Consider the following 14,498-nt stretch of genomic DNA (forward strand, 5'->3'; position numbering starts at 1 on the left):
TTGACTCAGCCCATAACTAAATAAGGAGTTGTTTACTTCAAGAGTGCTCACCATCAGACTGGCGGGGGCGGCAGCCAGCGCCATCTTTGAGGTGTGGCGGTTCGCGGCTCTCCACACAGGACCTCATGTTTACATGGCATACACTTCACCCGAGTGAGCCATCTCCCCAGCCTAGAATTTCGCTTTTAAAGGTTAAACAATATTCCACTGTAGGTACATATATTTTGTTTACACATCCATCTACTGATGGAAATTTGACTTGCTTCTACCTCCTGGCTATTGTGAATATAATGAGCATATGTGTCTCTTGGAGGCACTGCTTTAAGAACAGATTTTCTTTAGGACATATTCCCAGGAGTGGGATTGCTAACTCATCTGGCAGGTCTATTTTTAATCTCAATGGTATGAAGAACCTCCATACTATTTTGCATAATGGCTCTACATTACATCTATAGCAACATGGGTTATTTCATTTTTTTCTTGCATTTTTAAAATTTTCACTTGTGTGTGCGTGTGCACGTGCCACACACGTGTGCTCTTGGAGGTCAGAAAAAGACATTGGATCTCTTGAGCTATAGATTCAGGCAGTTGTGAGCCACCCAGTGTAGGTGTTGGAAACTGTGGGTCCTCTGCAAGAACAGCAAGTGCCTTTAGCCACTGACCCACTCCATTAGCCTCTTCCCTGCATTCTTGTACAAGGACAGCACCTGGCATGGTCTTTTTGAGAGTGGACATCCTAACACATGTCAGATGACATCTCCGGGTGGTTCTGACTCACACTTCTCTTACAGGCAGTGATAATGGGCATCTTAGTTGTATGTATTCTTTATATGTGAGTCCTTTCCCGTATTTTTTTGTTTTTGTTTTATAATCAAGTTTCTTACAGTCTGGATATTAGCCCGTATCATGTATATGATTTGTAAATATTTTCTCCTTTTCACTGTCATTTTGTTTGACACAGGAACATTTTAACATTTGAGATGGCTCCATTTGCCTATTTTTGATCTTGCTACTTATGTTTTTGGTGTCATACCCAAGAAAAAATTATCAGATTCTACATTCTGAACATTTCCCCCCACATTTTCTCCTTTCTTCTTTTTTAAAATAGCTTTCATCTTACATTTTTGGGTTTTTATTCACTTGGCACGATGTTTGTATATAATGTGAGGTCCAACTTTATTCTCTTGCATATGGATATCCAGTTTTATCAACATGCTTTGAAAACACTCAGACCTCCACATTCCATTGCTTCACTGGCCATCAAAAGACTCCAGGTAGCCATAGTAACCATGCTGCTGGCCTGGTATCTTGGAGAATGAATGCACAGGACAGGGGACTTGGTTGAGCAGATGGAGAAGGGTTCCGCTGGCCCTACACTCCATGCAGTGAACGTGTTCGACATGCTGTTTTCTTTCAGATGATGTTTTAACAGTGGAAGTCGTGCTAATTTCTCTCAGAGTTGACCAGAGAAGCAAAGAACACAATGTTGAGAGCATGCCACCAGTTCATGGCTATACCATTTCTTGTACTGAGCACTCGGGACCACCCCCCTCCTGCCTTACATCAAAGTTAGAGCTAGACATTCTGCACACTTTCTCCTCACTGATGTGGGTGTCGTCCACATGGCCTCTAAGGTGATGCAAGTGTGTGTTGTCTGGATGTCATCTGTGAGTACAACCATCTTCCCTGTACCAGCAGCTGCCCTGTGGTGGTCCTACCACACCTAGATCATTACACAGCTTTTATTCCAGAGTACCATGAGCACTAGCCTGAAGTTACAGGAGGCAGAGTGTCTGGCATTCAGGATCCTGTGCAGGAGCTCCTTGGGGTGGCTCAAAGTCTCATTGAGAGCACACTGTTACAGTGCAGGGCATATTATCCCTACAATTCCAAAGTGAGACTGAGTCCAGGGCCATGGCAGTGAATGCCCCAATCCTCATAGCTCTATCAGACTATCAGAACATTTATCAGGTAGCCTCTTAGACCCAATCAATGGTTGTGCCCTGGAACCTGGAGAAGTACAAGTTAGACAGTTAGCAAGATTTCTGCAGCAACCAGGGTGAGGAAAAGCCTAGGAATAGGCAGGTGGCAGGTGGCCAGCCTCAGTAGTGCCTGAGCACACAGTAGATGTGTGAGGACATTTGTTTTGCTTTTGACATTGAGAAAGGAACCATTTCAGTAACAGTAGAGGGTCTCCCAAGCCAAGTTCTGCTTGCATCAGTGTTTGAACTGAAGGGAATGGAATAGCAGGCCATTTTGACAGCCAAGCATTAAACCATAGGATGTGAGTGGCTGGGATACACACTCCATCTCGATAACTCACACGAGGCGGTTGTTAAGTGGAACACAGAAATACAGGGCACAAAGCAAGGCTAAGAGGAGTATCAGTCTTGGGGGGTGGGCTGCAGGAGCCTGCTGAGCTGGAACAACGTGGGAGGAGTTGCTGGCACTTGCTCCCACCCAGGTCTGCGATGTGGTTTTTATGTTGCAGGGGCTGGTGGCTTCCAGAGCTGGACTCTGAACTGCAGCATGAGTCAGAAAAACCACCTGTTCCGGTCTCAATCTGGTCACCGAACTTGGCTGTGTGCTTCCTCATCTGCAGAAAGGGATGGTTTCTAACTTCTCTTTCCTGAAAGGAGACCTCTAAAGGTCGTGGGAAATTCAACAGGGGGCCAAGAGGATCCTGAGCAACAAGATCCCAGCTCCTACCTTTCTGCTTGCCGGGAACCTTACCATGGATATGCTGGCTGCTCTTGGTTGTCAACTTGACTACACCTGGAACTAAGTAGAACGAAGCAGCTGAGTGCACCCGTGAGGGATTGTTGTCATAATGAAATCATTTGAAAGGGGAATACCCACTTTTAATCTGGATCTTTTGAGGTGGGCCACAACTTCTGGTGGCAGCCTATACAAAGGACCTGGAGGAAGGAAGTCTGTCTGGTGTTGCTGCTAATTTCATTCCTTCCCTGGCAGTAGAGCCTACTTCTTTGGGATTCCATCATATACTATAGAGCAGCTGAGACATCCAGCCTTGTACACTGAACAACTACCACATCCTCAGATCTACTGTTTGTAGACAGCCATTGTTGGACTAGCTGAGCCACAACCTGTAAGCCACTCTAATAAATTATATTTATTAGACATATGTATGTATGTATGTTTCATTCTTTAAGTTCTGTTCCTCTAGAGAACCCCAATAGACTTTACAAAATGGTCAAAATCTACAATGTTGTCTCTGTGTGTACGTGTGCATGTGGAGGCAAGAACACAAGAACAACCTCTCCTGTTGTCCACTTTTTTTTTTTTTTTTTTTTTTGAGACAGTGTCTCTCAATGGATTGAATGGGAACCACCTGTCTGTCCCCAGTACTTTCTTAGTACTGGAATTGTGTGTGCCACTATGCCCTGCCCTGCCCAGCCTTTATAAATATATATACACATATACATATATATACATATATGTATGTATACACACATGTATACATATATAGTTTAGAGTTGTCTTATGCTTATGAATGTTTTGTCTACATGTCTGTATGCATACCACATGTGTATCCTGTGCGCAGACAGGTCTGAAGAGGGCATCAGCTTCCCTAGAACTGGAGTTACAGATGGTTATAAGGCACCGTGGCGATACTAGGACTTGAACTGGGGTCCTCTGCAAGAGCAACCAGAGCTTTTAACCACCAAGCTATTTCTCCAGCTTCTCTACCTCCCCCTCATAAACACCCCGCGGTTCAGACGATTGTGTTCAGGCTCCTGTACTTACAAGGCAAGGACTTGACTGACTGGATCGCCTCTCTAGCCTGACAATGTTTTTACAGGATTTGAAGAGATCAGAAGGTACTGACATTGCAACTGGAATCAGCCACACTCCCTGCTACTGGTTAGAGGAGGCCCACAGAAGCCGATATCAACTTCCTCACACAACTCTGATTTAAATTAAACTTCCTTTAATAAAATAAAGACAAAAACAAATGGTGCATTGCAGAATATTTGTGGCCACAGTATAAAACAACACAATTAGTTTGTATAACCTTGGATAGGGACAAAAAATACACAAGACCTTCTCTTTGTCTATGGAAAATTCTGCAGATCCTTGTGTTAACACACTAGAAAAGAAACCCAACCTTGTTCTCCTAGTGATCTGCACAATTGTGTGTCACCGAGAAACTGGTCACACAGTGGAAGAGAACTTACCTAAACCTCAATTCCTTTCTTCCTCTGTTGCTGTCATCAGTGAAGCTTAAAAAAAAAAAAATCCCCCCGAAAGTAGCAAGTTGTGTAGTATTGCTTATTGTTCCTGCTCCGAAGGCGCAGTCTTTGGCTCATGGATGCCGTAACAAAATCATGGCTGCAGGCGGTCTGCAAAGCAGGAGGCAAAAGCCACCAGAGAAACAGACAGAGGTCTGGGCAGGAGGGAGCCATGTGGCTGGGAAGACACACATATCCACATATCGGGACATTTCTAAATGAGGATTTAATCCAGCTGGTGAGTCAGGGTGCCAGCGTATCCCATGCATGAAAAATCTGAAAAGTTGTTAAAAAGTCAGAGTTTGCAGTTTTCTTATTTTTTAAAAAAGTGAGTCGTGTGTGTAAACATCGTAAAGTAAACACTTTAAAGTAATTTTCGAGGCTTCGATCTGAATGTAGCTTAGATTCTTTCAGCGGGAGATCTTTGTGATTAGGAAAAATACCCAACCTTCTATATAGTTTCTCTTTAAGAAGTGCAATTTCATGTGCCAAGGCCTGGTTCAGCCTTTCCCTCCCTCAGAGCAGTGTTGCAAGGTTGGGGCGTCTGGAAGAACGCTTCATGGGGAACACTATTTGGTACATCAAGAGTGTTGACCACACTTAAAAAGACACATACCCCAGAATGTTAATATTCCCAAAAGGAACTAGGTCCTGGGTTTCTGGCCTCTCCCAGCCCTAGGCAACATGGGAGTTTGGGCATGGCCTCAGCAACTCAGGTTCAAATCTCAACATCAGATGAAAGGGAAAGGTAGGCCCGATCACTCATCTCTCACCATCAAGTACTCTCATGGACCACTGTGGCTTTATGTACACCTAGGGCTCATCTCATCCAAGGCCAAGTCTCTCTCATTCTCCTAAGGAGAGCTGCCAAGACCCTGAACCTTCTTCAGTAGTGGCCCGGACTCGAAGGCTGCTCCTAACACCTGGTTCTACTACTCCCCTAATTCCTGTTTGTACAGTCACCCATGCCTCACGTCTGAGCTAACAATAAGAAAGTGACATGTAGACCAACCCTGCCTGCCAAAGCCTCTCCTTTCTCTGGCCTCTCTTGCTTGTGTGAGGTGCTCCTGCTACCGACTCTAAACCTAGAGCCCACCCCGGCTAGAGTCACTGGCTCAGAATCTCATCACATGAGCAGCCTCGAAGGTGGGCTCGAAACAAGCAGAGGAAATTGGGTGGCAAATACAAAAGCCACCACGGGCCACTGGAGAGAAGGCGGGGGGGGGGGGGGGGGGGGGGGGGGGGGGGGGAGAGGGTGGCTCAGCATATCCTGGCCTGTGGTGACTAGAGCTGCACTAGATCTGCACATGAATGGCCATCTTTTTATATTACTTTATTGCTTAAGAGAAAGGAAATTCCCCACCCCCCTTTTTAGGAAGACACCAATGTTAAATCCTTCAGAGGCAGAGGGCAGGGTAAGGGTACTTACCAGATGGGTGCTAAGCCTCAATACCCAGGGGAGGCTTGTGGAAAGCTATGCTGAGGTGAGAGTCTCTGCATGGCTGAGGCCCTGATGGAGCAGGCACTGGTGACCTGGAAGATGTGCCTGCCCGCTGTCCCATTCCTGCTGGGCCCAGCCAGACAGAGCCGGCTGCTCTCAACCCTATTTTACAGGCCATTCACATAACACTAAATTGCTGGGTTCCCTTCGTGTTTCTAATGGGAAAGCAAACGTCCACAAAGTATACCTCTCCTCACTACCCCCTGCGGGGATCTTAAAAAGACTTCAAGGACTGAAAAGGTCGTGGAGAACACACGCTTGCTCTAGGCAATTTCTGATTCCTTGAAGTCAGTCAGTCTTGCAGGCAGCAATCTGCCTTCCTGTGAAGGAGCTCAATGTGGTGCATTTGTGGCTCCCGGTGCTGGTCCCATGGCACCAGGGACAGTGCCTCTCATGAAGACATACGGCACCTGGCTCAATGGCACAACTGCCCTCTGCTCCCACTCACCCTGGGGTTCCTGGAGCACAGTGGCCTCAGGACTACCAGAGCGAGCAAGTGCACGAGCATCTGTCCCTTTCCTTCCCCCAGTGTGCTCTTCCTCACAGACCTTCTGCCCTGGACAGAGGTGGTGGTGGATTTTTCTTCATACTCATTCTTAAGGCTAAGGTGGCGAGATAAGGTGCTTGGTGGAAAGCCAAATTCTAGACTCCAGGGCTGCCGTATCCTCACTCTCACAGAAACAAACCCGAAAACGGAAGAGGGTAGAGAAGGAGGGGAAACAAAAGGCTTAGGGTCAAGAAGTTATAGTTTAGGTTTCAATATAGTTTAAACTCCTGACAATGGGGGATGGGCAGGGTAGTCAAAGCCACAGCTTGCCTTGGCACAGGTCTATATCAGCTCTGGGCCAGGGTGGAGGGCATCAGGTAAGCAGCTCTCTGGATGCTAGCTGCTTATAGATGCTGGCTTTCAGTGGGCAGGTACCCTCTTACCCACGATGACCAACTCTGAATGCCTTCGCCCTTCCTCACCGTGATCCCTCAAATCAAAAGTGATCAATACACACGAATCAGAGGATCGATAAGCCACTAGGAGAAAACTAATTAGACAGGGGATAACCATTAAAAAGCTGCAGCTGAGGGGAAACACACACTCGATTGTTACATATCAGAAAGTGCCGTGGGAAGAAGAGCCGTGTGCTGGTAAACATGTCCGCGCTCAGAACTTGACATGCAGAAAAGAGAGAGCGCCGAGTCCCACCTGAGATTAGAGAGGACTGGTTTTAGTGTAACACACTCGGTTGTTGTAAAATATCAGAGTCCTCTTCTCACCCCCACCGCTCATATAATGTTCCTTTGTCCCTCCAACTCTAACTGCTTAATCCATCTCCATGGACATGAGCCTGCGGCGCTCCCGACGCGTCTCCCGCACCTCCTTCTTACAGCACCAGTGGGAACTGCAATACCCGATGAGGCAGGACAGGAGCCCGATGACTGTGGACAGGCCCACTCCAATGAGCAGCGGGTACTTGAAGGCGTTCAGCACTGGGCAGAAGACAGAGAGTGGAAGCATTAATGTATGGCCTGAGGGTAGAGAGCACTAACTCACCCCCTAGTCGCCACTTCTCGACCCCCAACTCCTGCAGCGGATCTCTGAGATCCCAGCTCATAAATCCCATACCCGGCACCTGCCATGTGATTCAGACAGGAGCAGCTCAGCTCTGTTGAAGAAATGAACAAATGTCCCCCACTCAGTTCTGTGGAGCTGGGCACGTGGGGGAGGGGGAGAAGGGGTGGCACACAGTAAAGAGACTTTACTTGATGCCTTTGAATGTCAACTTCTTTTTAGGGTTTTGGCAGGAGATTGATTTTTAAAAGTCAGTATAAGGGCACCGCACATTGAACAGCAGATGCATCCTTTAGAAAAAAAAAAAAAAGGACTGAATAAATCAATTTCTATGCATCAAATAACTGAAGTGTACTAAAGGCGCTATTTTAAGAAACACTATAGTAAATTATCGAGCAAAGTGAATAATCACTCCCCTACTTGTTTGGTGAATCTGGGTTTTCATATGGAGTTACTTCAAAGCAGAGTTTAAGATGCAAATGGGGCAGAGATGACAGAAGTTTAGATCCCACCCCAGGAGGGCCACCTTCCCTCCCCCAGTGCTCTGGGTAGGTTTCTGCCTCTGACCACGTCCTCAATGTTTGGAATGATCTAATTTTACTAACAGAAAGTATGTGGAGCTCTGTCCTCCAAGCAGGGCATGGCTGTCACTATCCCCACGCCAGACTGGCCATGCCTACCTGCACAAGACCCTTTTAAGAGTAGACTTACTAACGTTTCCTTTTGGGGAGGATGGAGAAGTGGCTCATGAGGCCTCTTCCCCCCCCAGCTCAGATATATAAGTTGTTAGTAACTACTGGTATGTGTATGGCGAGCTGCCTGTATTAACACTAGTGACCTTACCGGCTCACCAAGCTGGACTTGGGTGAAATTATTTCTCTGCTCAGTCACTGTCCTCTTCATCTGGGGTGACTATAAGTAGACTCCTCAGAAGGTCACCCAACAGAAAAACTAAGTGAAGAGGAGCTGGAGTTCAAAGGTCCTTCTCCTCAGACTGATTAGCCACTAGGGAAACACACTCTCGGTCAGTGCTTCTAACCCGTAAGCATCTGGAATTAATTCTCTCCCTGGAGTTGTTCTGAGTAGTGGGTGTAACACTACTCTGATGCTTTCACAGGGCAGACACATTTCTTGAGACTAAAGGGACAAATGCCCAGATCAGGGAGGCTTGTGGGTGGTGCTGGTGGGGAGTGGGGCAGAGGTCTGACTAGGTAGGTTGGTCTGGTGGGTTTGGTATGGGTCAGTATAGACATTCTCCCATTGTAGGGTTCCAAGAGGTCTCCACTCTGCTGGAAGCTCTGGGAAACCTTCCTCTTCCAAGAAGTAAAACAATAGGTGATGGGAGGTAGAGATGAGAAGATCAGGCGTCCAATGCCAGCCTTGGGCTAGACAGTGGATTTATGGTAAGCCTGGGACTTACAAGAGCACATCTCAAAAACAATGAAACAGCAGGTGGGCAAGAACCGTCAGTCTTTAATCCATAGCCACACCTGGAGACCTCTCTGCCCCCACACCACAGAAGCCATGTCTACCTTTGGATATGGGGAAGTGGGTTTCCACAGAATCACTGAGGAACCAAAGCTCCTAAAAAGTCCTTCCCCAGTGGTGTCACCAGGCCAGGGCTACAAAGGTAGCAACTTGCAAAACTGCTTTGGCCCAAGCTAGACCCTAGAGGAAAAACAAGCTGGACCAAACTCTAGAAGCCTGGACTCTCTGTGCTGCAGCACATGGGAAGATACTTAGATACCCAGCGGGGGAGCTCACCATCCATCTTCACAGTTATAAAGATGGGCCTGGAGTGGATCTCGGCTTCCCTCTGCCAGGAACCTGTTGGTGACCTCACCCAGGGAGTCACAGAACAGTAGTAGTTGCCAAAGTCCTGGTCCTCAGAGCCATGCACTTGCAGCAAGAATTCCAGCACGCTCACTCGCTCCAAGCTGACAGTACTCTTCCAGTCCCTCTGGCCTGTTGTCACGACTCCCTTCCGGTCCAAGGAGGATAGGAGGATGGGAGCCTTGTCCAAGCCAAAAGAGTGTACCGCAAACCAGGATACATCGAAGGTCATGTCGTCTGTGGATTACCGAGCCAAAGTGCTGAGGTCAGAGTGCAGGCAGAAATGAGGTATACACTCCGCGTGTCTAACTCCTTACTCTTGGCCAGGTCGGCTCTTTACGAACCTCCAGGCAGCCTGTGATGATACACTATCACAGCCTCCCCTGGGGCAAGGTCACACAGCCACAGATAGTAGTGTGTCCAGCCTGACCACCCCCACCCTACGGAACCACAGGAAGAGGATCTGGAGCCACAGACAGCCCTGTGTGTGAAGCCTGGGCAGGGTGTGCAACATCCCCAGGCATTTCATGCAGAGCAACCAGGGACCGCACATAAAATAAATTGTACCAGATTTAAAGTTGTAGACAGTTTGGATTTTATTGTTTACTGTGGTTTGTGCTGTTTTATTTTTTCTTCCCCCTTGCAGAAGTATTTAAGTTCAAAATAAGAGAGGAAGAAAAAAAAAATCAAGCTGAGAAAATTGAACACAGTAAATAGTCCCAGAGAGTAAAGCCATGGATCATGAAGTACTCTGTGAAACTGATGTTCTAACAGCTTCAAATAAATTACGATGGGCAGAAGGGAAAGAGGGTGGTACAGGATTCATTTACACAATGTGGAAACTGAGGCCACATGCTAAACCCAGACCCCCCCATCCCCGCCCTAACTGTACCAACCCAAACCAGCTGTTGAGCTTCAGGATTCTTCCAGAAGGCGTGTGGGGAGTGTGGATCAGAAATTCAGTTACGCCTTAAACCTGCTTGACAAAATTCCTTTTTCTTAGAAACCACTTGAGGATTGAACCCAGCACTGTGCTGGGCAAGTGCTCTCTTGGTAAGCCACAACCCTGGCCAGGGACTTTTTACATGCCAGTTTTTGCTGGACAACAACAAAAAATAATAGCTATCCATTCAGGGAAAGTACATTAATAACTTTGAAAACACATTCTAAGGCAAACAGATATCATCCAGACCCACGTAAGACAGAAGGGAGCTCTTCTCGAAATGGGCATTTCCAAACAGGTCCAAATAAGAACTCCACCACTAAGGCACAATCCCTCTCTCCTCCACCCATCCCTGATGGCTCCTCAGCATGAACACTTCTCAGCACAGAAGTCTCTGAGACCAGCTTGGCTGGAATGGAGAAAGTGCTGTGGACTGCCTAAATTCCCCTTAGTACCAGGGCAGAGTGGGCTCCACTACCCAGGGACACTCTGCTGTCACGTGGGAGTCTAGAGTGGCTACCAATGACAAGGCACAGAGGTGTTCCCATTATGTCATTCTCCACTGTGCATCATAGGATGCTAAGGTGGCTAGCCAGGGCCAGAATCCCTATTGGCCACAAGACCTGAACGAGCCATGTTAGTTTATTGTACTATGCAATTAACAGGGCTCTGGAGAGACAGCTCAGTGGTTAGGAGCATTTACTGCTTTTGCAGGGAACCTGGGTTCAGTTCTCAGCACCCATATCAGGTAACTCCCAACTGCTTGTAACTCCAATTCCAAGGGATCTGACATTTTCTTCTGGCCTCCACAGACAGACAAACAGACACAGACACAGACAGAGACACACACACACTTACTGTGCACAGACACACATAGACAAACACACATACACTTTAAAAAACATTTTTTTTTTTTAAATCCAACTAACAGTGTGGATGAACACTGCCAAGAATAATGCCTGGCCCATGTGTTTCTGTGTGTGGCCCCTGGAAGCATGGCCCAGGGGACAAGCAGGCAGGTTTTGTTCTGTGTGAAGGGGCAGTGCTAATAGCCAGAGACCCTGCAGGCCTCCCCAGCATCTGGGATGAACTACTGGGTAGCCATTACCATTGGGGTAGGCGCCTGGCTCCTTTAGGACTTCTGTTCAAAGGTTCATGTGGCTACAAACTCAGGATCTACACGCTTCCTATGAAGGACCCAGTGGGAACTAGTGATAATAAAAGTAAGAGTGATAAAGGGGACTGCTCTCATCTCCACACATGGCCGGACAGGTAGATGCTGCTAGCAGGAAGGGCACTGAAGGAAGGCTAGAAGGAAGTACTTGTTGTCAAGGATGTGGGTCCCTCCTGTGGGCAACTGCTGTGCTGAGCCACTTATCTCACCACATAGGCTAGGTACTAGAGGCTAGGTACTAGAGGCTGATGTCCTCCAACTGTACCATCTCCAGAATATGGAAGTCACCTCACCTGGGAGAAATGCCTCACAGAGGCTACAGAACACCCTTAACTCTCAGTCACTCTGCCTCTGGGCAATGGCTGAGCAGCAAGGACAGGAAAACCCCACTCCTTAGCTATGTACTCAGCTCCAAGTACTATGAGCACGGTGACTGGGCCCCATTCCTTTGCACCCCCACAGTACACTCTGCAGAGCCCTCCCCCCCCCCTTGATGACTCACACAGCCTCTGCTCTGCTACAGAGCCTGACCATGGTGCCACCCACGCTTGGCCGCTCCCACCCTGCTGTGACACAACAGTGCCTTGGCTCTTAGCCCACTTATGCAACTTTCCCACTGAGAATTCCCTCTCAGAGTCATGGGATGAATGAAAAGAGAAAAAAAAAGAAAGAAAGAAATTACAATTTGTGTTTAATTATTCAGAATCTTCCACCCACACAAGAGCAAGAGTGCAAAGTTCTGGAAAATTGTGATTTGCAAGATACCAGCTACCTATAGCTTTTGCAATTACATCGGAGAAAAGAGGTTTGCATGAAAGGCACAACTGGCGACCTATTAATTTGCTGAGAGAGAGCATTTGGAGGGTTTGTGTCTGTGTATATCATAAATGAGCTTTCAAACGGCACTGCACTGTGTAAACTTTGAAGGAGTTTTTGCTTGCCTTTCTCTGGCAGTCTTTTCCACCTTTACCTTCATTTCCACATTCAAAGGTACCTTTGTGCCTCTGAGCTTCCCAGTTTTGGTGCAGGAGTGGCCGCTCTCTTCAGAGCCTGACTTCTCATGCTTTACAGAAGTCCTAAAGGAGCCAGAGATCCACTCTGATTGTCATGGCTACCCAGTAGTTCACTCCCAGATGCTGGGGAGGCCTGCAGGGTCCACCATCTCTGGCTATTAGCACTGCCCCTTCATACAGAACAAAACCTGCCTGCCTGTTTCCGGGGACCATACTTCCAGAGGTCCACACACAGAGACACATGAGAACTCACAGAATTTGGCCAGCTTTGTGCACAACTTTGGTAGGAATGGGGTGGGGCTGAGCAGGGGCAGGGTCACAGCTGGTGGAAGGGAGAAGGGCAGGCCTCAGCAAGCTAGGCTCCTCACAGAATCTTTGGGGAAAGGCAAAGGTGGGTATCATCCTGCTCAGCAACAGGGACAACGCCTGAAAGTCTTTAATGCCTTAAGAGAGGAGCCCATGAGAGAGGGACATCATCTGGTTGCTGAAGGCACCAAGCAAAGAGTTCTGAGGCATCTGTTGGCAAGGTTAATCTGTTCTGTCAAGAGGAAATTCACAGAACTGGGAACATGGCTTAGGGCAGGCCTAGTGGGTGCAAGGCTCCATCTTCAGTATAATTCGAAAGGCTTTACAAAGATATCCTAAAAGATATCAATGACGTCACTTTCCCTCTGCTCTGTGTTTCGTCACAGGTGCAAGCTCTCAGGGGCAGGCCTTGACCATGTTCACTGCTCAACTCCCAGCATCTACAGCTGCTCTTGGGTATTGAAGGAGCTGAGAAAGAAGGAATGAATGACAAGTAGCAGGAAGAAGAATCTGTGCGTGGGTTTCTAACCAGGCCATGACAAGCCAGGAAGAGAACTACTGACTGTCCTGAAAAGTGTTTCAAAGCTCACAACAGATTACATAGTCTCACAGAGCCAAGCCAGCAAACGACTCAGGAAGAGTGGTGTACTGGCTGGTCTTGACCACTTGACCCAAGCTTGACCCAAAGACTGGCTAATCTTTGTTCACTTGACCCAAGCCACAGTCCTCTGAAAGGAGGGAACCTCAAGCGAGAACGTGTCTCCAGAAGACCAGGCTAAAGGCATATCCTTAAATTAGTGACTGACTAATGGGAAAGGGCCTAGACCATTGCAGCTGTTGCCTGCCATTCCTGTGTTATAGAACCCAAGGTGGGTTCTACAGGTAAACAGGCTGAGCAAGCCATGGGGAACGAGCTAGTAAGCAGTGACCCTCCATGACCTCTGCCTCAGCTCTGCAGCCAGGTTCCTGTCCTGACTTCCTTCAATGATGAGCTACAATGTAGATATGAAGCCAAATAAACCCTTCCCTCCACAACCTGCTTTGGGGGTCATGGTACTTCAATGCAGCGACAGAAACCTTGACTGAGACAAGTGGAGATCAACAGACAGTTCAAACTCTGCGTGACAGTGACAGATGACAGGAGAAACATTTACAGAAAGCAATGGGGGGTGGAGGAGGAGGAAGGATGGAGGGAGGTACCTGGGTCCAGCACTGCTCCTTCCACAGTGACGATACAGAACAATTTGATGAGATCTCCCCGGGTGACGGATGGTGTGTCTGAATGCACAGAGGCGTTAAATATGGGACCTGGAAGACAGTAACGTGTAAGCTGCATAATTTTCTTTCACACAAGTTCAAATTTCATCCCTAAAGCTCCAAGAGCATCCAAATGTGGTTCTTGTTTCTGGGAATTGGTCTAGAAATAAAACATAAAATAGGCCTTCTAAGATCTCCTTTCTCTGTGCTGAGGACAGTTACATCAGGGATATGCTTTGCTTGAAGGAGATGCTCACTTCGTCTCCCAGATGGTAAGCTTGGGCTAGTTTCTCATTCAGTGCAGTTCAAACTAGCCAGGGTGGTGTAGAGACCAGAGGGCCAGGAGTGGAGCCACATGTGCGTTTGGTCACAGTTGTGTGAGTGGCCTTGGTATGTTCTGCAATACTGATGGGGACAGAACCCTGAGACACCACTGTTAAAGACCCCAGTGTTAAACCCAATGAGAAAAACCAACACTAGAAATGTTTAGATAAAGTATGGTAGGGCACTGAGAAAATACCAAGATTTCAAGGGAAACTGAGGCAGCCAGGAGAGTTCTTTAAAAGACCACCCAGGTTGGGGAAGGCAGGATGCATATGGGGGTGCTCTATACTTTTGAGTCAATTTTGCTGTGAAACTAAAGCCTTGATATAT

General features: G+C 47.5%; 1 protein-coding gene across 1 annotated transcript in view; it reads right to left on the bottom strand.

The window, feature by feature from the left end:
• Nucleotides 1–3,930: 3,930 nt before the first annotated feature.
• The window catches only part of Ptgfrn (prostaglandin F2 receptor inhibitor), a 69,714-nt gene continuing 59,146 nt past the window's right edge, over nt 3,931–14,498 (bottom strand). Inside the window, exons 7-9 of the mRNA XM_031374986.1 lie at nt 13,788–13,895; nt 9,083–9,388; nt 3,931–7,236 (exon numbers count right to left, since the gene is read on the bottom strand). Of these exons, the coding sequence (XP_031230846.1) occupies nt 7,070–7,236; nt 9,083–9,388; nt 13,788–13,895 (581 nt within the window). The 3' untranslated portion in view covers nt 3,931–7,069. The remainder of the gene's footprint in view (nt 7,237–9,082; nt 9,389–13,787; nt 13,896–14,498) is intronic.

Source organism: Mastomys coucha, unplaced genomic scaffold (assembly GCF_008632895.1).
Source record: "Mastomys coucha isolate ucsf_1 unplaced genomic scaffold, UCSF_Mcou_1 pScaffold16, whole genome shotgun sequence".
Taxonomy (NCBI): Eukaryota; Metazoa; Chordata; class Mammalia; order Rodentia; family Muridae; genus Mastomys; species Mastomys coucha.